General features: G+C 47.9%; 2 protein-coding genes across 4 annotated transcripts in view; one reads left to right on the top strand and one right to left on the bottom strand.

The window, feature by feature from the left end:
- Nucleotides 1-257, bottom strand: part of LOC125442630 (solute carrier family 2, facilitated glucose transporter member 11-like) — a 28156-nt gene extending 27899 nt beyond the window's left edge. The window contains exon 1 of one of the 2 annotated variants that reach the window (XM_048514136.1): nt 133-257. The gene's annotated coding sequence lies outside the window, so the exon portion shown is untranslated. The remainder of the gene's footprint in view (nt 1-132) is intronic. The other variant, XM_048514140.1, reaches the window with a different exon arrangement.
- TTC28 (tetratricopeptide repeat domain 28) overlaps nt 1-23925 on the top strand; it is a 99277-nt gene that overhangs the window by 1020 nt on the left and 74332 nt on the right. For both annotated transcript variants that reach the window (XM_048514132.1, XM_048514131.1), the window contains exon 2: nt 7392-7670. In XM_048514132.1, coding sequence (XP_048370089.1) covers nt 7392-7670 — 279 coding nt within the window. The remainder of the gene's footprint in view (nt 1-7391; nt 7671-23925) is intronic.

Raw genomic sequence — 23925 nt, 5'->3', positions numbered from 1 at the left:
AGCTCCTTCTTCGCCGTCCAGCAAGACCTCCCGCCCCCGCCGCCGCCCCCGAAGTGCCTCCCGCCGGCCAACGCGAGAAACATTCCCCGAGGCCAGGCCGGGCAGGGCCGAGCCAAGAGAGGCTTCGCTCACCTCGGGGGGCCCTTTTCAAAGCCGGTGTAGTCAGAGGGGCTGAGTTCCGCAGCCACCCGGCGGCCGCCACAGAGGCCGGCTGGAGTCGTGCCCAGGAGGGCCTCACTGTGGGGCGCAGCTGCCTGCTGGACACTTGCACCGGGCCGGGGGTGGGGGTGGGGGTGGGGGTGGGCGTCCTCCAGAGCCCTCCCTCCGGCGTCGGGCAGTTCCCCCTTGACGGGTAGTCCCCGCCGGACTTCATGGCCTGTCCTCTGCATCCTCCGACTCGTTCTTCAGACCCCCTTTCCGAAAGCAGTGGGGCCGGCGGGGAGGCGGCGGCGGCGGCGGCCCCACGTTTTCCACAGGGCCCTCCCCCCACGCACCGCCCCCCCCCCCCGCGTCCATGCGGCCGCCGCCGCCGCCGTGTTTCGGCCCTCTGCCTGCCCGCCTTCCGCAAGTGTCAGCCGAAGGTCCAGCCGCCTCCCGGCCACTCTGCTGCTGCCGCCGCCGCCGCCGCCGCCGCTCCTGTGACGTATATTTGAGGGCAATGCTGGAAGTTTGGCTGGCTGTTTCCAGCCGCCCACCTCTCAACCCCCCCGTTTTACTCCTCTTATTGTCAGCTAACTTTTTCTTTCTTTGCTAGAACTTCTGCTCGTTTCCGGTCTCCTTGATCAGGGAAACCTTCCATTTAAAGGAAGCCATTTACTTTGTAGGGTTTCCTGCACCTGAGTAGTTAACCAGGCAGGCATCGCTTGGGATGTATTTATTTATTTGCTTTATTTACAGCCTGCCTTTCTTGCTGAGATTGGAGGCAGATTACAAAACATACCAACCGTCAGACAGCACAAAGCATCAAGTGAACAGTGCAATAGGACTAGTGGTTCTGGTGGGTTTCCCGGGCTGTGTGGCCGTGGTCTGGTGGATCTTGTTCCTAACATTTTGCCTGCATCTGTGGCTGGCATCTTCAGAGGTGGAGCATAGAGGGAAGTCTGTTACACAATAGGACTAGGTTTGCAGGAGCAGAAAACACTGCAAACACTGAAGGCCCCTAAGGCAAGGTATGCCATCAACAATACAGACAATAGATTAAAAAGACAGAAGAGAACACAGTGAAAGCTAGATGATACAATGTGCATACAGGTGGAAGAAACAGGCAGATCAATACAGCCCTGTCTGACACCTTTGCCAATTGGAAACCATTTCGTGTCTCCATATTCTGTTCTAACAGCAGCCTCCTGTCCAGAGTGTAGATGGTGCATCAAAACAATCGGATATTGCGGCCCACCCATTTCTCTTGAAGCCAACCATCGCTTTTCACAATCCACACAGTCAAAAGCTTTGCTGCATCTACAAATCACAAGCTGATTTTCTTCTGAAATTCTTTCAGAATGTGCCTGTAACCACTGTAAATTTTAAACATGATCTCTAGTGCCTCTTCCTTCTCCTGATCATTCTTAAACAGCCGGCCTTTCTCATTTCCTCTATGGCAACAGTCTGTCATAAGATTCTGAACATCTCTTTATGTGATGATCCAATAGTTGAAGTTTTTTTTCAGAACTGGAGGGTAAATTCAGTGTCTTCAGTCAATGGGCCGTTGTTTTGTAATCCGTATTTGTTGGCATAATCTTGTTAAAAATTTTACGGACTCGGTTTCTGTGGCTATTAATAATCCTGATGATGTGTTTATTCTAACTGCTTTCAGTGCAGCTTTGAATTTATTTTCTAGCATTGCAGGTTCTTTTTCAATAACATTTCTTTGAAGTTATTTGTAATCCTTTCATCTCTTCTGTATAGTTCTTCATTATTATTATGGTAGATTTCACAGCTGCCAGATCTTTAGCTGGTTGTTGGCCTTTTATTACAATTCGAGCTTCACCCAGAGGCCTAGGAAGTTGTAATGTATCGACATAGTATTCATGCGGATCCCAGTAGGGCTGCCTTCTATTATTATTATTATTATTATTATTATTATTATTATTATTATTATTATTATTATTATTATTATTATTATTATTATTATTATACACATAACAACACAGCACAAATATTATTGTTGTTGTTGTTGTAGATTTCACAGCTGCCAGATCTTTAGCTGTTGTTGGCCATTCATTAGAATTCTAACCTCACCCAGAGGCCTAGGAAGTTGTAATGTATCATCATCATCATCATCATCATCATCATCATCATCATCATCATCATCATCATCATCATCATCATCATCATCATCATCATCATATTGTCCCACCTTTAGTTGATTTTGTCCTGTTCATTTATTGTATTCCCATGTTGATCTTTCAGCCCGCCTAATTGGTCTTTCAACTTTCTATTGATGTTTTCTGTGACCTTTTACTTTTGCTTCTCACCTGCTTTTAGCAATTTCAAGAGTTTCAACAGCCATCCATTGAGGCATTCATAGATCACAGCAAAGCTTTTGACTGTGTTGTGGCTCATGAGAAGCCATGGATAGTTTAAAAATTTATAAGTTTCACAACATCTGATTCTTTTGATTTTCAATCTGTATTCTAGTCTAGAGGCTACTGTTAGAACAGAATATAGAGAAACAGAATGGTTTCCCGTTGGCAAAGGTGTCAGACAAGGATGTGTTTTGTCTTCCTGTCTCTTCAGTCTCAATACAGAATGTATCATAAGGAAAACTGGATTAGATTTAGATGGAGTGAAATTTGGTGGAAGAAACATTAATAATTTGAGATATGTAGATGACACCCCTTGATGACAGAACACAGTGAAGACTTGAAATAGCTACCACTGAAGGAGAAAATGCCAAAGTGGGATTGCAGCTGAACATCAAGAAGGCAGAAGTCACGACTGCTGGAGAAATTGTTCAAGACTTTCTAGTTCTTGGCTCCATCATCAACCCAAAGGGCGGCTGTGACTAAGAAATCAGAAGTAGATAGAGAATGGGAAAGGCAGTCATGAAGGAGCCGAAAAAGGTTCTTAAGTATAGGGATGTGTCACTGGGGACCAAGATCAAGATAATTCGTGCCTCATTATTATATATGGTTTTGAAAGTTGGACAGTGAAGAAAACTGGCAGGAAGAAAGTTGATTTCTTTGAAATGTAGTGTTGGAGGAGAATTTTATGAACCCTGTGGACTACCGAAAAGACAAATCATTGGGTTGTAGATCAAATCAAGCCTGAACTCTCCATAGAAGGTAAAATGACTAATCTGAGACTATCATACTTTGGCCATAAGAACATAAGAACAAGCCAGCTGGATCAGACCAGAGTCCATCTAGTCCAGCTCTCTGCTACTCGCAGTGGCCCACCAGGTGCCTTTGGGAGCTCACGTGCAGGATGTGAAAGCAATGGCCTTCTGCTGCACCTGGACTGTTAAGGTATTTGCAATCTCAGATCAAGGAGGATCAAGATTGGTAGCCATAAATTGACTTCTCCTCCATCAATCTGTCCAAGCCCCTTTTAAAGCTATCCAGGTTAGTGGCCATCACCACCGCCTGTGGCAGCATATTCCAAACACCAATCACACCTTGCGTGAAGAAGTGTTTCCTTTTATTAGTCCTAATTCTTCCCCCCAGCATTTTCAGCGGATGCCCCCTGGTTCTAGTATTGTGAGATGAATATTGTGAGATACATTGGGCCATGTTATAAGAAGAGAAGACTTACTGCCAAAGACAGTAGTGGTAGAAACAGTTGAAGGCAGCAGGAAAAGAGGAAAGCCCGCCATGAGAAAGGAAGCCTGGGCCCTCCTTTTGCAGGACCTGAGCAAAGCTGATAACAATAGGACATTCTGGAGATAATTAATTCATAGGGTCACCGGAACTTGGAATCGACTTGATTGCACTTACACACCCACACAAACACAGTCATATCATGTATCTACGATATCAAATGGACCACAGTCACATGCGTCATGGCAAGTTTGGACAAAGTTCTCTACATTAAGCCCAATCTGGCATCACTTGAAAAATGTCTCATATGCCCTTGAAAATGTAGTTTTACTTATTGATGTAATTAATTTAAAATATTTATACTCTGCCTTATCTTTGCTAACTCAAGGTGGCTATCAAGTTCCTTTCCTCACGAGAGTCAGCTACGGACAGATCTCGTTTTGGGGCTCCTGATTTTACATCTAGTCGTGTCAGGGAGCTGAAGGCCTGTTGGGGGGAGAAGCGTCCTGTTTGGTTTTGCTCGCTTGGCCACACTGAGGAATCAGAGGCTTGCAAGAGAGCGTCTGCAGGAGGGGATGAGAGGGGACTGCCGTTCTGAATGTTTCGCAGGGTCCTCAAGAGGCGTTTTGAGGGGAGAGACCACAGCAACACTAACCACTTATGAACTTTTCTTTAAAAGAATTGCAATCGTGATGCTAAAATGAAACATGGACTGCATCCCTTAATTTCCAGTAGAAAATCTGAAAAGGAAGGAGGGGGATTAGAAAAGAAGTCTCAGTTCTGCCTTTCCTTTTGAATGGCTTTCTGTCAGATTCTCACTGTGACAATTCCAGGACTGGGCAGGATTTCTAGTGCCACAGGCCAGGCTGTGGAATCGGTGCCCTGGGGGAGCACACTGTTGGGCCCAGTCGCAGTGCCCAGCAGCCCCAAGGCAGGGGAGGGGAACCAACTGGCTCTTCTCTCTCTCCCATCACAGACTAGTGAGAGAATTGTGCTCTTTCGGCAGCAGAGCTGGGGATGTGCTGCAGGCGCTCCCGTTGGCGGAGCAGCAGCTTCTTCCTCTGTCCGCTAGAGGGAGTGGGTGGTTGACCTAGTCCTGTTGGGAGTCCTTCCAATGAGGAGCTTGTCAGCCCAGAGGGGGCAGCCAGAGATGGTCACCTCCTTTGTTGGTGGTTGGGATCCAGTCACACCAGTTCTGCAGTTGTGCTGTCGATCACCACGCAGGTATTGGTTGTTATTCAGCGGCAGGACTGCCTGTTTGTCGAGAAGCTGAACGTTGGCAGCTCTTGACTTCACACCAAAGAAGAGGTGCTGCCCTAAGAACGGGTGAGACCAGCAGCGTGGAATCTGCCCTTTTCAGGGACGACCTGCTTATCCTGTCAGCAGAGGTTTTGTGAAGGGCTAATCGCCCCCTGTCTTTAGCGTGGCTTTCCGTTTCAGAAATGGAGGCCCATCATTCCTTGCCCGCTCTGCTGCTCTCACAGTCAGCTGGTCCCCTGACAAGCGCGGGGGTGGGGGTGGGGTGGGGTTTTTTAGCTTCATGGGTTTTGCTCGAGCACTGAAGGCCAGAGTTGCTCGGTGATGCTAAAGTCGTAGGCTCCTCTGCCAGCGAGGTCTCTCTTCAGCTGTGCTGCCCGAATTGAAGCGTCTTTCTCGAGTCTGGCTTGTGAGCTTCGTCTTTGGAGCAGGGGAGTGAGGGGGGGGGGGGCGGAGTGCTCGGCTCTGTTGTTTACTGCACTTGAGGAAGGACTGCAAGAGAGCCGGAGAGTCTTCTACGGTCGTAGTCCTGCGGCATCACCACATCCTCTGGTCAGTGGTCTGAGCAATACGTGGGGCAGCAAGCGGCCTAGCTTTTGGGGTTTTTTTGCAAAATGGTGATGCTGTAGGGGTTCTGGGGAAAAAACTTTGGAACTGTTTTGCCACTGCCTCCCTCTGTGTAGCCATCGTGGACTTCCTGGATGATATCCCACCCAAGTACCAACCAGGGTAACCCTGCTTACCTTCTGAGGTCTGACAAGATAAGAGTAGCCCGGGCCATTCAGGTTGGGACAAAAGACATAGAGAGCCAGTATAGTGTAGGCGTTAAGAGCAGGTGGATTCTAATCTGGAGAGCCCGGTTTGATTCCCCACTCGTCCACATGAGTGGCAGACTCTTTATCTGCTGAACTGTAGTTTTCCCACCCCTCTGCTGTGTAACCTTGGGCCAGTCACGGTTCTAGCAGAACTCTCTGCACCTCACCTGCCTCACAGGGAGTCTGCTGTGGGGAGAGGACAGGAAGGAGTTTGTCAGCTGCTTTGAGAGAAGTGGGGCATACATTCAAGCTCTTCTGTGCCATGGCCTGCTTTGCCACGGCGACCCTGGGCTTCCTTGGTGGTCTCCCATCCAAGTGCCAACCTTGCCTAGGTTCCAAGAGGGGGTGGGGCTAGGCGGGGTCGGAGCAAGAGGCCTCGCTAGCCAGTCTTCATTGGAACACATGGAAATATTGACGTGGTTGGCAGTAGCATGATCAGCAACCCTCTCTTCCAGAAGCAGCTCTTTGTGTGAGGAGGAGGCGTGTCCGCCAGGGCCGTCAATGACACGGCTGGATGTCATCATGGCGAAGGCCAAAGGGGCTCCGGGCTGCTGGTTATCCCTCAGCATAAAGACACTGGTCCAAGGCTGGTTTGGGACTGAGGAGAGGAGTAGGCCAAGGGGCAGCTGGGCAAACCTTGAGGGCTGCTGGGCCCCAGCAGTGGCTCTTGCTGGTGGCCCTGAGGTGTCAGGCTTCAGGGCTGGGGCCTGGGAAATGGGCAGGATGCGTGTGCAGGGTAGGGTGACTGTGCCCTTCCGACTGGGCAGTTGTGTAGAAGGGTGCTTGCCTGCAATGGCTGGGGAAGCCCTTTCTTCATGCACTGTGGACAAAATGTGATCGGAATTTGCCACTTTGTTAGTTCCTGCCCTTTTCCTGAGGCCTCAACCGTAAATCTGGGACATGAATGGCAGCACCCTGCTGGGCAGTGAGTAGAGGAGAGGTATGACTTGCTGAGGTTTGCCTTTGTGTGAGGAGAACAGTTGGCTTTCCTTACGTTTAGTCACATGCAAGTGACTTTGTGGAGTGGGATGGCAGTGCTGCCCTTGGAGGAACTTGTTCTGCTTCGAGAGTCTTTATGCAAGGCAGATGTTGGTCCTGGGCAGGGGAAGGAGAGGCTCGCCTCGCCTCATGGGAAATGGGGAGACGGTCCTTTGGGCCAGAGGTCCAGGACAAAGGAGTTGATGTCTCTGTAGGTCGAACAGTCAGCCTGTGTTTTGTTCAGAGAAGGCCAGTCTTACATGTTCAACTCTCTGACTTTGATCTGACCAAGAAAAGACCTCTGCTGGGTCTCCCAGAGAGGTGGCTGAGAGGATTTCCTGCTTGCCGCTCCTCACACTGGTGTCACACATGAAGCAAAACAACTTTGCTGTAGTTCCCGTGCTTCACGACTGCCTAGATGCACTTTCAAGAGGGATGCAGATAAGTTAATAACAAACCACATCTTCACCTACGGCCACATGATTTTGCTAGGGTGGTGTTATGGCCAACAATGGCCGTGAACACCCCTGAAATAAATGAAATTATGAATGCCTTGGAGTTAATTGTTCTTTTCTCTTTGCAGATTCCGTTGCTTGGATCCAGAACCTTTGAAGGAACCAGCCCAGAGGCCCCCCCACTGAGCAAAGCAGAGTTTGTTGAGAAGGTTCGCCAGAGTAACCAGGCCTGCCATGATGGGGACTTCCACAAGGCCGTTGCCCTTTACAGTGAAACTCTGGGAGCTGATCCTCAGAACTGCATCTTGTATAGCAATCGCTCTGCAGCCTACATGAAGACGCAGCAATATGACAAAGCTCTAGATGATGCCATCAAGGCCCGACTCCTGAATCCCAAATGGCCCAAGGTAGGGAAGTCTCGCAGTCTCTTCTGGGCGTGGCCGTGGGTGCACAGCGGCCATGATGGGCCAAATTCCTCGTGATGGATGAGGAGTGGGGTGTGTGACGTTGTGCCTGCAGGCTTTTCAGGCTGACCTGGCCTGCCTCTGTAGCAGTGGGGGGCGGGGAGAAGGGCTGTGTGTTCTGGCTACATCAAGAGAAGGCGGATCCCCCTGCACCTGCCCCTGATCGCGGAGGGGGCTGGCCAGTCTCACCTGCCTGAGCCTTTGTCAGATGCTGCCCACACCCTCTTGGGGTGTAGGCTGGTTGGCACTGGGTGTCCTGCTGGCCTCCCTGAGAGCGCACGTGCGTCACCACTAATCCCCAGGTGGGCTGTATTCCCCGCCCCATGCAACTGGCAGGGCTGCTGCTCCTGCTTCTTTTGAGGTGATAACTGTTTGATGCCTGATTTCAGGAAAGCTCTCAAGTTTTCTGATCTCTGTGCTCAGCTGGTGAAGTGTCCTGTGCTAGTGCAGGCCCCCCAGAGGTCTTGTTGAACGGCTGCGCGTGAAACCCTTTCCTGGCATCTTGGTTATTAATTGAGCTCTCTTAGTGTCCAAAAGGCCACCCCTGCCTGAGTATTGGAACTCAAATGTGTTGGGAGGCCTGCCTGCCTGCCTGCCTGCCTGCCTGCCTGCCTGTGTGATGTGCTTCCTCATGGAAACGTGCCTGCAAGATGTTGCACAGAAAGTTGTTGTAGCTGGCCGGCTTGAGTGTTGGTGAGGGGTGGAGCATCCCCACAAGTTCTCTCTTGAGAAGCTCCTGAACCTGACAGACCGGCAGCCTTGGGTTTTTTGGATGCAGAGAAGGCTTCTGACAGCATTTCTTGGCTGTTTATGTTAGGAAAAAATGGGTTTTGGAAATAACTTTTTGAATGGTATAGAGGCAATATACACTGAACAGGATGCTAAAATAATTGTAAATAGTGAATTGTCTGAAAAACGTGAGCTACAAAAGGGAACAAGACAAGGTTCCCCGCTCTCGTCATTGTTTTTCATATTGACTTTAAAGATACTTAATAGAAATAGTGAAGATCAAATAGGAGTTCTGAAAGTAGGTAAACAGTCATGTAAACTGAGGGCTTTTGTGGATGATGTGGTATTTATATTGGAAGAGCCCATTCAAAATGTGGAAAGATTGTTAAACAAAATAATATTTTGAAGATTTGGTGGGGTTTAAATTGAATCAACTAAAACCAAAATGCTGACTAAAATATGGACCAAAAAGCACAAAGGAGTAACTCAAATATCTGTTTTAATGGTGGTTAAAAAATAAAATATTCGGGAGTGTGGCTGATGAATACGAATTGGATGTTATACCAAAATAATTATGTTAAAGTGTGGAATGATGTGAAGAATGGTCTGTTGAGAGGGACTAGAATTAACCTGTCCTTTTTGGGGAGGATATCAGTGATAATAAAAATGAGTGTATATCCAAGAATGTTATTTTTGCTCCAAGCTGATCCAATAATTAACTCTGCATTATGTTTCAAACAATGGCAAGAATGATATAGTTTTATTTGGCAAGGCAAGAAGCCAAGAATTAAAAATAAAAATATTCAAGACACAAAGGAAAGAGGGGTTTCTCATTGCCAATTTTAAAACACTATTTTGAAGCTGCCTCCCTGGTATGGATAAGGGAATGGATGATGTTGAAGAATACTGGGATGGAGGGTTTTGATAGGCGATTAGGATGGCATGATTATTTGTGGTATGATAAGGGGGAAATGCATAAAGATTTTTTTTTAAATCTAAGAAGTATTTATGCAAGAAAAATGGCCTACTTACAGAAAGTTGCTGAATTTCCAAGATGACATTAAATTGATTAGAAATCTTGGTAGAAATATACCGATGGAACAGTGGAAGAAATTGTGGAAGAAAGATTTAAAGTGCACATCATGTTATAATTTAAAAGGAAATTGTTATAAAATGATGTATAAATGGTATTTGACACCAATTTTTTTTGGCAAAGTTGTATAAAGGTAAGTCAAATATTTACTGGAAATGTCAACAATAAGAGGGGTCTTTTCTTCATATATGGTGGATGTGAAAAGAAGTTAAATGTTTTTGAGATATGACATTAAAAGAAATACGCACAATTCTGAAGATAACAATTATGAAAAAACCTGAGGCTTTTCTGTTGGGACTTTTGGGAGGTGAAACTCCAAAACAATACAGAACATTTTTTATGTATATAACTACTGCTGTAAGAACTCTATATGGACGAAAATGGAGGGATAAAGAAATACCAACAAAGGAGCTCTGGATTTTGAAAGTCATGAAATATTCAGAAATGGCAAAACTGACTTCTTTTATAGGCTGTTTTGAGAGCTTGTGCATACAGCGAAGCAAGAGCAGGATTTGAAATGTAAAAGAAAACAGCGCAATGTATTAGAATAGTAAAACAAAAATAATAGATGTAGTTGCAGTCCCAATAATGGTGCAGTCCCAAACTTGTAGGGTAAGTAATGGGTAGTATTTTGTTAGGTTTTAATTGTTTTTTCCCCTTCATATTTGTTGTTGCTGTTGTTGGTGTCTACATATGCTTTATGTGTCTTCTGTGTGATAAAATTTTTTAAAAATCAGCAGAGAAGCCCCTGACCCTGGACGTATCTGTAGCTGCAAGGGGTGAGAGGGTGCTTACAGGCCTTTTCTGCTGAGAGCGATGTCTCCCTTCCCACTCAGCAGCAGCAGCAGCAGCAGCATGTTTCCTGACTAAGGATGAAAGATGTTGCCTTCTGTGGGTGGGGTGAGCGGTGGGTGGGTGGGTGGGTGGCCAAACAGCCACGCTGTCACCCGTGGCCATGGCTGATTAGCCTCTGGAGGTGTCCAGTGCTTTGGCTCTGATGTGCGCCTTGACTGGAGGGATGAGCCCTCCGGAAGCCTTGCCCTATGTCTGGATTGAGATCGACTGGACTGCCAGATAAATGTAGAAGAGCCAGTTTGTTTGTAAGTCTGACTGTTTCCGTGCAGATGTTGGGTTCTGCTTTTGCTGTTTTCCAGAACACCTTTCTTGGCTCCTTTGCTTCATTTGTTAGAGAAGCTAAGATGATTAGCAGTTTGATCCTGTATTCTTGCTGGTGATCCTGAATAAACTGCAGTGTTTGTTTAAAGTGTTGCACGAAGATACACCTTATTGTAGTGGTGGTGGTAGGTTGTGATGGAATGGACGGAGTGTGTGTGAGTGAAATCTGAGTGAAATGAGGGGGTTTGCTGATGGTGAAGCAGCTCAGCATTTCGTGGCTGAGCGCGCCCCCTGGTGTTTCTTGCTGAGACTGCAGAGTCACTGCAGCAACCAGCTGGCCTTGAAGCGGAGTTGCGCTGCCCACCCTGTTCTTGAGTAGAGGTGAAGGGGGAGACACCTGGCAGGTGGCTCGGAAGGAGGCCCTGGCCTTCCGGGCACTGTTGTCTAAGCAAGGCCAGGCTGCTCTTCAGAACTTTGACCCGTATTGCAGAGAGGCCAACATGCCTGGCCTTCCACTCTCTGGGAGGGCTTTTCGTATGGCTGGGGCAGGAGAGGCCATTCTGTTGGCTTTCAGAGTTCTCCTGTGCCTGTATCAGGAAGGGAAATCTCCAGTGGATGTCTCTGCAATCAGTTCTCCAAAAGTCCTGAAGATAAAGACACATCCTGGTGTTCAGGAGCCAGGCAGGGCCTGAAATGAGCCTGGCCCAAAGTGATCAGGGACTGCTGGGGACTTGACTGTGAAAGAAAAACCTCCTTCGCACTTGGCTCTTGGGCTGCCTTGACTTCGGACACACGTCACTGGATATTGGGCTGGATTGAATCTGCCAACTGCCCGCTGCTGGTCTTGCCTGCCTTCCTCCTGATAAAACTCAGGATCCACGACAGATCCAAGACAAATGTGTCACACCTATTCTGCTGTGGAGCCTTCAGGTTACTGTCTTCAGGTCAAAGTATTAGCCCTGTCAGGATGGGCGCCATGGGGAATTTCACAAGCACCTTAGCAGCCTTAAATCCTCTTCCCTGCATGATGGCCTCTCCTGCTACACTCTCCCATGACATTTGCTCACCTGAGTAAACCCTTCGGAGCATGCCACCCTGCGGACGGGTAAGATTGGGATCTGTCCGAATTCTCCATGGTGACTGCCATCTTATGGAATAGCGTACCTGCCACTGTTCAGTACTCTAGCATGAAGGCCAATTTTAGTGACAACCTATGGTTAGTAGATCAACAACAAAAACATAAGAAGAACCCTGCTGGATCAGACCAGCTCTTCCGCTGGGCTTTTATACCGTGCCAGCCGGCCTGACCGGAATGTCGCTGCCTCCCATGAGTGTCTGGTTAGGGTTCTATCGCCATCTGTCTTTTTTACTGTTTATTGTGAATGTTTTTAAATTATACCGTTGTATCAGTATTAGTTTCATATTGTATGATTATTGTGTGGTTTTTATTGATGTTTGCCACCCTGAGCCCTGTTGGGAAGGGCAGGAGATAGATGATAGATAGATAGATAGATAGATAGATAGATAGATAGATAGATAGATAGATAGATAGATAGATAGATAGATAGATAGATAGATAGATAGATAGATAGATAGATAGATAGATAGATAGCGAACGAGCGAACGAACGAACGAACGAACGAACGAACATGTCCTGCTCACCCTGTGATCTGGAGATAGGGGCTGATGGATCTTCATTCCTGTTTCTATCTGACAAAGTGAGTTTTGACCCAGGAAAGCAGATGCCCTGGGAAATTCGGTTGGTCTTTAAGGTGCTTCTGTGCTTGTCTTTCATTTTCCATATGCAGCCAATCACTGTCTGCTGGTACTGGGAGTCTGTATCAGGAGAGGACGTTGTTTGTGGGCCCTCCAGGCAACACCTATTTCGTGAAGCAGGATGTTGAACCAGTGATCCGGAAGGTGTTGCTTGTGAAAACGTCCCAGGCCATCTCGGAGTAAGCAGGCCTGCAGTTGTTTCCCACTTAGATGGTGCCTCAGCCCCGGGGGAAATAGTTCTGCCTTCACTTTGGGGGACATGTGCTTAGCAGGAAAAGTGCTTTTTCTGGAGACCTTACAGGTAAAGGGGGCTTCCAAGCTAGCTGGTCCAGTAGGATCCAGCCACACAGAGAGTCTAATTTGTTTGATCCGATTTACTTTGTACATCATTAGTTCAGTTGTGTCTACAGGAGGCAGTGTTGCGCTGCATGCTGGTCTGTGGTAAAAGCCGTGTTTGGGAATCTGCCCGTCCCGCTGTGAGCCCCATTGAAGTGATGGCTCCACTTGCATTCTGACCTGGTCACTGGCCAATCAGAGGGTAACCCCCCCCCCCCACTCTCCAGCTCCCTCTTCTGTCCAGCCCCTGCCAGGAAAACCGGCAACACTTCCACAGTTTTGAAAGTACTTCAAGAGGGTCCGCCTGCAAGGATTCCCAGGCTCCCCTGTGCTTCTGGTGGAGCAGATGTCACTTTCCGTGTCTCTAAGAAATGGGTGCAATTCTGCATTTTTAAAGCCACAATACGTTTCACTGTGTGTTGCTCCTGGGCAGCCCTCTGGGGCCCGGCATTTCAAAGGCTCCGCCTGATGCAGAGAGGCTGCACCTTGGAGATTCTGGAGGCTCCGTACCTTGGCTTATATTTTATCCACTTTGGATGGGGCCAGTCCCCTGCTTTACACCTTCTTACTTTAGAATGTGGTTGCAGAATTTCAGAGGTTGTTTTTGTAGACTGACACAGAAGCCAGATTTCTACTGAAAGTTTTCTGATTTTGTGCCATCTGGCTCAGCATGTTTAATCCCTGGGGGAAAGTGGAGGACACCCCCCACAGGAGAACCACTCTCTAGTATCCCACTAGGGCTGAACAGGGTTTGGGGCAGTTGGGAGGGGCTGACCTCCCTGCCATTGCTCACATCTGCTCCAGACCAAGTGCTCCCCCCCTTCCCCAGTGTTTTTGCTTAATCCAGGACTGTGCAGTTTGCTGTGAGAGGGAACGGGCGGGCAGGCATTAGATGCTGGCCGTGGAGAACTTTTGGGTGACCAGCTGGGCTTGGGGGGAGCAGCTATTTTGGCACGTCAGAGTTATGGCAAGTGTGGGTGGTGCTTGGGTTGGGGGCTTGGATGGTGAGGAGCTTGGAGCCACTGGTTGCTGTGGCAACTGGAGGTGGCTTGTGGCAGGAAGGCATGCAGGGGGTGGCTGCACAGGGTTCATATTTCTGAAATCAACCAGAGCTCATTCTGCTCACAGAATTCCCCTTCCGCTGTCAGAAGTGGTGCTGGGGGGAGGGATTTGGGTGTGAGCTGTGGCTGAGCATGCAGCTAAACCCTTCTGGGCCTGCTCTTTTGCATGGGCAGTGTGTTGGGACTAACCCCCTCCCCCACCATTTGCAGCTTGTCTTCTTCTTTGGCTTGGGAATCTGGCTTCGGCAATTTGGGAATGTTTCCCTGAAGTGGTGGGCTGTTCTCTGACCAGCCCTGCGACAACTGTGTTGACGGTGTGAGGCATCATGTGACGGCAGGGCAAGCAAGAGCGCTCCCCGAGTGGCTTACTTTCCCCTTCTTTTGTAATTAAGACCCAGTGTTGGTCATGCAGCCAGTTTGTGTGTGTGTGTGTGTGGGAGGGGGGGGGGGCACATGAGTCCCAGTGCATCACCTCCTTTGCCTCAGGGTGGTGTGTGTTTCAGGAGGGGGCCAGGTCCAGCGGATGCTCTTTGCAAGCAGAATACGTTTTCTGCATTCCCCATAAAAACTGTGGAGCAAAGAATGTGACTCAGCCAGCGAAGCCTTTTCTATGAATAGGGTTCTTGTTTTTAATTTGATGAGCAGAGAACTTTCCAGCCCCGTTCCTCTCTTTGCAATCTGTCTTTAATTTGCAGGGAGGGACATTCCAGTTTTTCAGACATGAAACTGTTTAATGGGGTTTTCTTGGCTTGGCTGGAGCTCCAGTTGCATTATTTTATCCTGAGAGTTAATATGTTCACTATTCCTTGTAGCCAGATATACTTTGGGGGCTACTTTAGCAGATTTTCCTTTGCTTCCCTTGGTACCCCATTCTTGTTTTGCAGTGGAAAATAGCAGGTTGACCAGTCGGATTATTTCCAGTGTTGAGTTCTGCTAAAAGTAGAGTGGAAATATTCTGGACATCTTGGACTGTTTTTGCCGGTGCATTTTGAATCTCTCATCTTTCTCCTAAATGGACCCAGTAAGTGTCCCCCAGAGACTAACATGGCATTCCTGGGAAGATGGTGGTCCTGGAGAAGATAGATCATCTAAACCCATTTCCACATGGATTCAGGCGTGGGCTGGGGGTGGAAACTGTCTTGGTTGTCCTAGCTGATAACCTTCAGCAAGGCAGTGCGTGACTGATGGCCAATTGACTGAAGCTCAGTCCAGCAAAGACAGAGGTGCCCCTGAAGTAGCTCCAGGACTGCAGCATCAAACCTGTCCAGGAGGGGGTGCTCCCCTCTGGAAGGAGCAGATTTGCATCTTGGTGGTGGTGGTGGTGCTATTTTGAATCCAGCAAATTGTCCATATTGTTCTATTTGCTCCATCAAATGTTTTATTGAGAGGTTAGGATTGGATATTGTCAGTCCTGCATCATCTGCATAACTTTGCATCTTACATTCTTTTCCATATACTGTAAGATGTGTGATTTTTGGATCTTTTCTGATCTTTGTTGCCAGGAATTCTTGAGCTAATATGAATCATAATGGCGATAATGGGCATCCCTTTTCGACATGGATCTCTTCTGTCAAGGCACCATCGGCACAAGTATCCCTTCGAGGGGGGTCTTCTGAGCACCATTCCCCTTCCTCATATTTCATGCAAGCGGGCGAGGCTTGTGCGTGGCTGGTGGTTCCCCCCCTGGAAACGGCAGCTGCTGGGAGGTGTGGCGAATGGGTCAGCTGTGAGCAGCCTCCCCTTCCGTGCAGCCCCAGAGCTCTCAGCTGAAGGGGAAGGGGCAGAACCAGGTGCACCCAGGTTGGCCAGCAGGCTGCTTCCGTGGACGGAGGGCCCCCCGGAGAATGCTGCACACTTTGAAAAAGGGGGTTGAGCAATCCGCCCACATCTCAGCTGCCCCGTGACTTTCTGCTCCGACACCTTTTGGTCTGGGCCGGTGTCTCTCCTCCTTCAAGGGCTGAGTGCTGATCTGCTTTTGCTGCGCAGGGTTCGGGTTCTTTGTGTGCCGGTTCCATGTTTATTTCATGGCTGTTTTCTGTCCTTCCCAAAACGCATTCAAGGAAATTACATTTTTATAATGCGCTCTTTGGATAAGAAATGCATGCAACTGTATTTGAGGGAGTGAATTTTTCATGACTAGCATATGGAGACTCTATAAAAAACGACAGCTTCTTGGATGTGGCTGTGCTCTAAATGTGTGCCTCAACATCACAACGTCTGTGACAGTTTGGAAAAGAAACAGCAAGGAGAACAGCAGACGTATGAGTGAGTTGGGCTTGTGGGCTTGAACTCCAGGAAGCTCCAGTGGGCGGGCTGGGGAGAGCAGCTGTTTCTTTCCAGGCTTGGGGGGGGGAGTGGCTGGGCTGGGCTGCCAGGTTTCTTGTTCTTCTGGTTGGGAAACACAGCATGGAGGCCATTTGGTGCCGTTCAGCTCCGTCTGTGCTGTTGAGCGAGCGAGCGAGCGAGCGAGCGAGCGAGCGAGCGGCACTGCCCAGTGTTGTTGGCTTTTCTTCTGGAGGGTGTGGAAGCTTTAGATTTGCAGTCCCAGCATATGATGGTGATGATGATGGTGATGATGATGATGATGGTGATGGTGATGAAGAAGAAGAAGAAGAAGAAGAAGAAGAAGAAGAAGAAGAAGAAGAAGAAGAAGAAGAAGAAGAAGAAGAAGAAGAAGAAGAAGAAGAAGAAGAAGAAGAAGAAGAACTTACTAGAGTTCTTTGAGGGTGTAAACAGGCATGTGGATAAGGGGGAACCAGTGGACATTGTCTACTTGGATTTCCAAAAGGCTTTTGACAAAGTTCCTCACCAGAGACTATTGAGAAAACTCGGCAATGAAGGAATAAGAGGGGAAGTCCTCCTATGGATTAAAAACTGGTTGAGAAACAGGAAGCAAAGAGTGGGTGTAAATGGGAAATTCTCACAATGGAGAGATGTAAGGAGTGGTGTCCCCCAAGGATCCGTTTTGGGACCAGTGCTCTTTAACCTATTCATAAATGACCTGGAAGTATTAGGAGATTTAGGTAGCGTGGTGGCTTAAGGAAAATGCTTGCAGATGATACCAAATTATATAGTGTGGTGAGAACCGCAAAGGATTGCGAAGAGCTCCAAGCGGACCTTGATAAATTAGGTGAGTGGGCTAAGAAATGGCAAATGCAGTTCAATGTAGCCAAATGTAAAGTGATGCACATAGGGGCAAAAAATCCAAACTTCACATACACGCTACAGGGGTCAGTGCTATCAGTCACAGACCAGGAAAGGGATTTGGGCGTCTTAGTTGATAGTTCCATGGGAATGTCAACTCAATGCGCTAGTAAAGCCAGCTATTGAAAAAGGCAAACTCTATGTTGGGGATAATTAGGAAAAGGAATTGAGGGAATAAAACTGCAAAGATTGTCATGCCCTTATACGGAAAGCCGTGGTGCGACACGCACGTGCATGCTGTGTTTGTTCAGTTCTGGTCGCCCACATCTCAAAAAGCGATATTGAAGAGATAGAAAAAAAGTGCAGAGAAGGGCAACGAGGATGATTGAAGGACTGGAGCACCTTCCTTATGAGGAGAGGCTGGAGCGTTTGGGACTCTTTAGCTTGGAGAGGAGACGTCTGAGGGGGGATATGATTGAAGTCTATAAAATTATGCATGGGGTAGAAAATGTTGACAGAGAGAAATGTTTCTCTCTTTCTCACAATACTAGAACCAGGGGGCATTCATTGAAAATGCTGGGGGGAAGAATTAGGACTAATCAAAGGAAACACTTCTTCACGCCACGTGTGATTGGTGTTTGGAATATGCTGCCACAGGAGGTGGTGATGGCCACTAACCTGGATAGCTTTAAAAGGGGCTTGGACAGATTTATGGAGGAGAAGTCGATTTATGGCTACCAATCTTGATCCTCTTGATCTGAGATTGCAAATGCCTTAACAGTCCAGGTGCTTGGGAGCAACAGCCGCAGAAGGCCATTGCGTTCACATCCTGCATGTGAGCTCCCAAAGGCACCTGGTGGGCCACTGCGAGTAGCAGAAAGCTGGACTAGATGGACTCTGGTCTGATCCAGCTGGCTTGTTCTTATGTTCTTATGTTCTTAAGAAGAAGAAGAAGAAGAAGAAGAAGAAGAAGAAGAAGAAGAAGAAGAAGAAGAAGAAGAAGAAGAAGAAGAAGAAACTGGGTAGAGGGGGATGTGGGCATGGGAGAGGCACCTTGAACGTGATTCCACAGCAGGCTCCCCCAGCAGGCATCCCACCGCCCAGTGTGTGTTTCCGTCAGTTCCTAATCTTTAAAGCAAAGGCAGGAAAGGAAACAGCTGGACTCATGAGTTCTTCTTTTCCATTTTATACGCTGTGTCCAGGCAGTTCAGTGAACGGCTCTGACCCTCCCGCTCACGTAGAGAACAGCCCCAATGGAGGCTGCAACAGTTCATTTTGCCCGCCCCAGGGAGGTGTGCAGCCATGGGGATTCTCTGCAGGATGGTGCTCAAACCTTTCATGCGCCTTTGCAAGTTCTGTTGTGTCTCAATTCCTGAAACAGAAGTGGGTGCCGTCTGTTATCCTGGCTGCTTATATCAGCCAAGCCCTTGCAGGGTGGAGATTTCTTCTGACAGTGGCTCAGAGTTGGTGCATTTGATTTGCAGGCAGGAAGGATTAGGTTCTGGCCCCAGTTTCTCCCTTTGCAAAAGAATCAGGCAGCAGGCAGTGTGGAGGAGCTGTCTGTGCCCAGGACCCTGGAGAGCAGCTGCCCTTGGTGCTGCCCTTGACTGGGTAGGAGGTGGCTGCAGGCGCTCATTTTAACACTGAGCCAGAGGTGAAGAAGACCGAAGACCAACGAGAGTTGGGGAGGGGGACTGAACGTGAATGCCTACAGCCAGAAGCAGCTCATTATGCAAACATACGACAGGCAGGCATTCAACCCACAGAGATCTCATCCTGGACATGCCAGCATGGCTTGGCCACTCTAGGCCTTATGCACAAATGCATGTAGCAAAAACTCAAACCTCAGGAAGGGATTTGGAGAGGAGAACTGGAGGAGGGGCTGGCCCTTGGTTCTCTTGCTGGTTTCCCGCTCCAGGTGTTTATCCAGCCCCTTTCCTTCTGACAGGCCTCCAAAACACGTGATGGAACGGGTTGGTGAAGTTCTGAACGGGTTGGTGAAGTTCTTCTGAAGAAGGTGGTCTGTTGTATGGGGCTCCCTACTGTATAGCTGGCACACCACATCTATTTTCGCTTGACTCAGTTCAGGGGATGTATATGCTGCCTGTCCAGAGACCTGCTTCAGGTGGCTCATGAGGTAAAAACACAGCACTTGTGTAATACTTTCAGAGCAATTGCCTGGGCTGTTGGCATCTGCAACCATCCTTTGTGCCTTGCGTGACCCTTCCAAGGGGGAGGCAGTGACCTCACGTGGTTGCTGATGCAGAGGGAGGCAGACAGAGCAAGAACATCCCACTTAATAGACAGACAAAGCAGGAAGGATGTGCTGGTGTGAAATAAAAACACCATTAAAAACCTAGCTCCAAACAGCCCTTAATAAATATACAAGAGGAAACCCAAAGTGCCCTGGTCATCAAACAGTGTCTAAACCTTTCTGCATTTCGCAAAAGTAAATCAGGAGACTAAACATTTTTTTACATCAAAGTCTTATTCAGTGGTCAACCAAATATTAATAGTTATGCAACACAAAATAAAAGTATATTTATAACAAACATGTTTGAACAATTTACAGGGATCACATAAACTTGATAGATGCATCACACAATTTAAGACTCACAAAATTCCCACAAAGTTAAAATAGTTAGTATAAAATAATTGTCAGTGAGTCATTCAACCACATCCACCTTGTGTGCTAGAAGCTGGTTTGCAGTCCCCAAAAAATGCAGATAGCAAAATAATTTAAACATATGCTAGCTCTGACTAGATCAATATAAAGGTTTTAGTTGGATTGATTTTTTATTAAACTTTTTTGTAATTAAATCTTAGTAATATTAGAGTGGTTTAAAATGTTACCCAAATACCACTTGTAAAAATCTCGGGATGGGGGAAAGGCCTTTCAAAGCCAATAGATTCCCAAAAGATAATTTACTGGAATGGATTGTCGAATTGATGGTTGCTGAGCCAGGTATGATAGGTTCAAGATCAGTGGTTCTCAACCTTCCTAATGCCGCAACCCTTTAATTCAGTTCCTCATGTTGTGGTGACCCCCAACCCTAACATTGATCCATTTTACAGATGGAGAACACTGATGCAGAGAGTCTTAGGCGACCCCTGTGAAAGGGTCGTTCGACCCCCAAAGGGGTCCCGACCCCCAGGTTGAGAACCACTGTTCAAGATCCTTGTGGGAAGATGAAACAGAAAGGTTTACAAGGTGCTGCGCGTGGCAGACAGGCCTGGGCGCCATTTTGCCCTGGGCTCTGGTTCCCCTCCCTAAGCCTCTGCCTAGGCGCCATTACAAAAAAGTTAGCAGGGCACTTGAAACACCTTCAAATCGACTGAATCAACATCTGTCAGATTCAAAAAGCACCCCGGCTGGGATCCAAATGAATACTACGCCAATACATGTCAATTTCCTAGGCCTCCGCTGAAAGGGCTAAAGAACTGGCAGCTGTGATATTAAACAAAATTAAATAATAACAACAGGTAGATGAGGGGACCGTGATGCTTCTGATGGGCAAGACTCAGAATGTTCTCTTTGCCCACGGGACGGAAAAGCACACCAGGCCCCGTGTTCTAAAGAGGGGGGTCTTCTAGGGACAACCTTTGCCGGTATTTACTTTAGTTATAGTCCAGCTTTCTCCCTGAGCCTCAAGGGGGATCATACTCTGTAAATCAAGGCAATCAGTAGGATGAACACAGCAATGCAATAGGATTAGGATTACAGACATCCTCTGCCATGGATTGTAATCATGAGGAATTAGGGTGATGGGCAGGGTTTTTCTCCCCCCCCCCCCCCCCCCCAGTTTGTGGCTTTTGCCAGCCAGGACTGAACATTCTCTTTCTTTCGTCCTTGTTCTGTTGCACTGTTTTTCTATGCTAAACTGTGTTTCTCCCCACAGGGGAGTAGCCGGGAGGACTTCATCCCTATCTATATTGGACAGTGGGCACTTCCTATTAGTTAGCCTGGGAGCAGGGAAACGTTTCATTCTTGCCAAGACCAAAGTGACTAATCCCTGCTGTTAAATATATCAAAGCCTGGAAGAACTCGGAAATTCGTACCTCAACCCAAACTGTTATTCTGCAGTAGTTCTGCACAGTTTCCTATGGGGGGGTGGGGGATCTGTTGCTCGGCCGTCCTTTGGAGTTGCTGATAGCTGAAAGGGGATAGGCATATTATTCACTTGTATTGACTCTTCTGTAGATGTGATTTTCTTTGCAGACTACTTTACACTACTTAAATAAATCTGTTTTCCTTCACCAAGCGTGTTCATTGCTTTCGTGTCCCTTAGAGGGAAAAAACCGTTCCATCTTTGCAATATACCCTCTCCTGGGCATGTCAGAGCCTGATGCCATAATAAGAATGTAACGGTCACGGTGCTGGATCAGGTAGAAGTCAGTGTGGCCACCACAGTGACCAGCCAGATGTCCCCTGGAAACCCTCCAGCAGGCATGAAAAGACCCTCCATTGTTCCAAGATACAAAGGTTCTGAGACTGGAGGTTTCATTTAGCTGTATCAGAGCACTATTTTTGGCCCTGCAAAGAGAGTTGGCTGCAAAGAATAAATTAGCAACCCTGGACAGGGGAAGGAACCGTGAACGTCTTGCTGGGTTCTAATGAGGAGAGGCCCGAAGGAAGTTTCCGAGTAACCTAAGAAGGTTTCTGCGAGTGCCCAGAGGCATCAGGGGTGACTTGAGCCCCAGCGGAAGTGCGGCCTTGTGGAGAAAGGACAGTCAGACTTGTGGAATTTCTCGTCCATTAATAGCTTTCTATCAGGATCAAATAAATCTTTAGTGACATAAATAAAGTTGTAAAAATCTGAATCAAGTGATTGTTTTATCCTGGCTTAGAGTGGCTTCTGCAGCATAACTGGCTGGGAACGAGGTGCTAAAATGCACTGAACTCCCTCAGGCTGCAGGGGCCAGAGCTTGGGAGTTTTAGATTTTTTTTTAAAAAAACCCTTTCCTTAAAGGAAACCAGCAGAGCAGACAAAGTGCTGGGCTTGCTTCCTAGAGAGTGTCCTTTTGGCAGGAAGCTTTTAAATGTGGGGTGGTGGTTAAGAATGGTTTTCCCAGCCTGCTTTCTGAAGAAGTCCAGCTCATTGGCCTCCCTGTCTTGCTTGGGTTGTCTGAATCCCCCAGGCCTGATATGGAGGGAGATACGAGGTTGCTGATCTCTGAGGGTTTTGCTTGGAAGATTTAGTGTTTATGTTAACCTTACAAAATGCCAGCAAGGCTTCTGCTGAGTTCGGAGAGGCTGCTTGCCCGGCTGCCTGGCTTCTCCTATGGCTGCCTCCTTTCAGGAATGCAGCGTGGAGTGTTGTGGTTCAGTCTGACCCAGCAGTGCCTGGACGTCTCCTAAGGACCTAGGTGGTGCTATCAGTGCTATCAGTCACAGACCAGGAAAGGGATTTGGGCGTCTTAGTTGATACTTCCATGGGAATGTCCACTCAGTGCATGGCAGCTGTGAAAAAGGCAAACTCTATGCTGGGGATAATTAGGAAAGGAGTTGATAATAAAACTGCAAGGATTGTCATGCCCTTATATAAAGCAGTGGTGCAACCGCACTTGGAGTACTGTGTTCAGTTCTGGTCGCCGCAGCTCAAAAAGGATATTGAAGAGATAGAAAAAGTGCAGAGAAGGGCAACGAGGATGATTGAGGGACTGGAGCACCTTCCTTATGAGGAGAGGCTGCAGCGTTTGGGACTCTTTAGTTTGGAGAGGAGATGACTGAGGGGGGATATGATTGAAGTCTACAAAATTATGCATGGGGTAGAAAATGTTGACAGAGAGAAATTTTTCTCTCTTTTTCACAATACTAGAACCAGGGGGCATTCATTGAAAATGCTGGGGGGAAAAATTAGGGATGAGGACGAGGACGGACAATGACGCGCGCGCAGCGCGGCGCGCGCTAATCAAAGGAAACACTTCTTCACGCCACGTGTGATTGGTGTTTGGAATATGCTGCCACAGGAGGTGGTGATGGCCACTCACCTGGATCTTTAAAGAAGCCCCTGAACTGAATTTATGGAGGAGAACCGATTTATGGCTGCCAATCTTGATCCTCTTTGATCCCCAAGGATTACCGTCTGTAACTCGAACCAGGTGCTCGGGAGCAGCAGCAGCAGAAGGCCATTGCTTTCACCTCCTGCACGTGAGCTCCCAAAGGCACCTGTTGGGCCACTGCGAGTAGCAGAGAGCTGGACTAGATGGACTCTGGTCTGATCCAGCTGGCTTGTTCTTATGTTCTTATGTTCTTATGTGGTGGGATCCTCTTGCTCTTCTCCCTGCTTTGCTCTGACTTTGTGGTTTGCTGTAAAGGCCTCCCGGTAAGGGATCCAAGAGGCTGATGTGGGTGAACAGAGAACTTCATCATGATCTAAGGAAGAAAAGGGAAATATTCAAGAAATGAAGGGCATAATTCTGAAGAAGAGGCAGGCGCTGTAGGTCAGCCATCAGAGAGGCCAAAGAGAAAGTTGATGCTGGTCACAGAAGCTCACTACATGCAAGGAGACAAACTTCTTCAGATGTGTGAGAAGCAGCCACAGGGCAAAAGAGACAATAGGCTGACTGATGAGTGAAAATGGGGAAACTCTGACAGAGAGAAAGCTGACTCATTTTGCCTATTTTGCCTTAGTTTTTCCCCCTGAAAAAAAGAACAGATTCATCTAGAGATGGCTGTAGGCCAGGCGCAGCATCCAGGTTGCTGGTGGTCACGGGGGAAAGGTGGTTGAGGCACACTGGGCTGCATTGGATGAGTACTGATTGCCTGTCATGTCCTTGGTCCGTCCAAAAATCGGGCTGGTTGATGGCCGAAATCCACTGGTTGAAGAACTGGTATGTTACATGGTGGTGGGATCGCGTGACCAGCTACATTTGGCACCTGAATTCCCCAGGATATCCAGCCCCACTCCTGCTTGTGGCTAAGATGTGCGTCTCCCTTTCC

Source organism: Sphaerodactylus townsendi, linkage group LG13, assembly GCF_021028975.2.
Source record: "Sphaerodactylus townsendi isolate TG3544 linkage group LG13, MPM_Stown_v2.3, whole genome shotgun sequence".
NCBI classification, from domain to species: domain Eukaryota; kingdom Metazoa; phylum Chordata; class Lepidosauria; order Squamata; family Sphaerodactylidae; genus Sphaerodactylus; species Sphaerodactylus townsendi.
The sequence above is the reverse complement of the archived record's forward strand: the minus strand, read 5'-3'. Positions and strand labels throughout refer to the sequence as shown.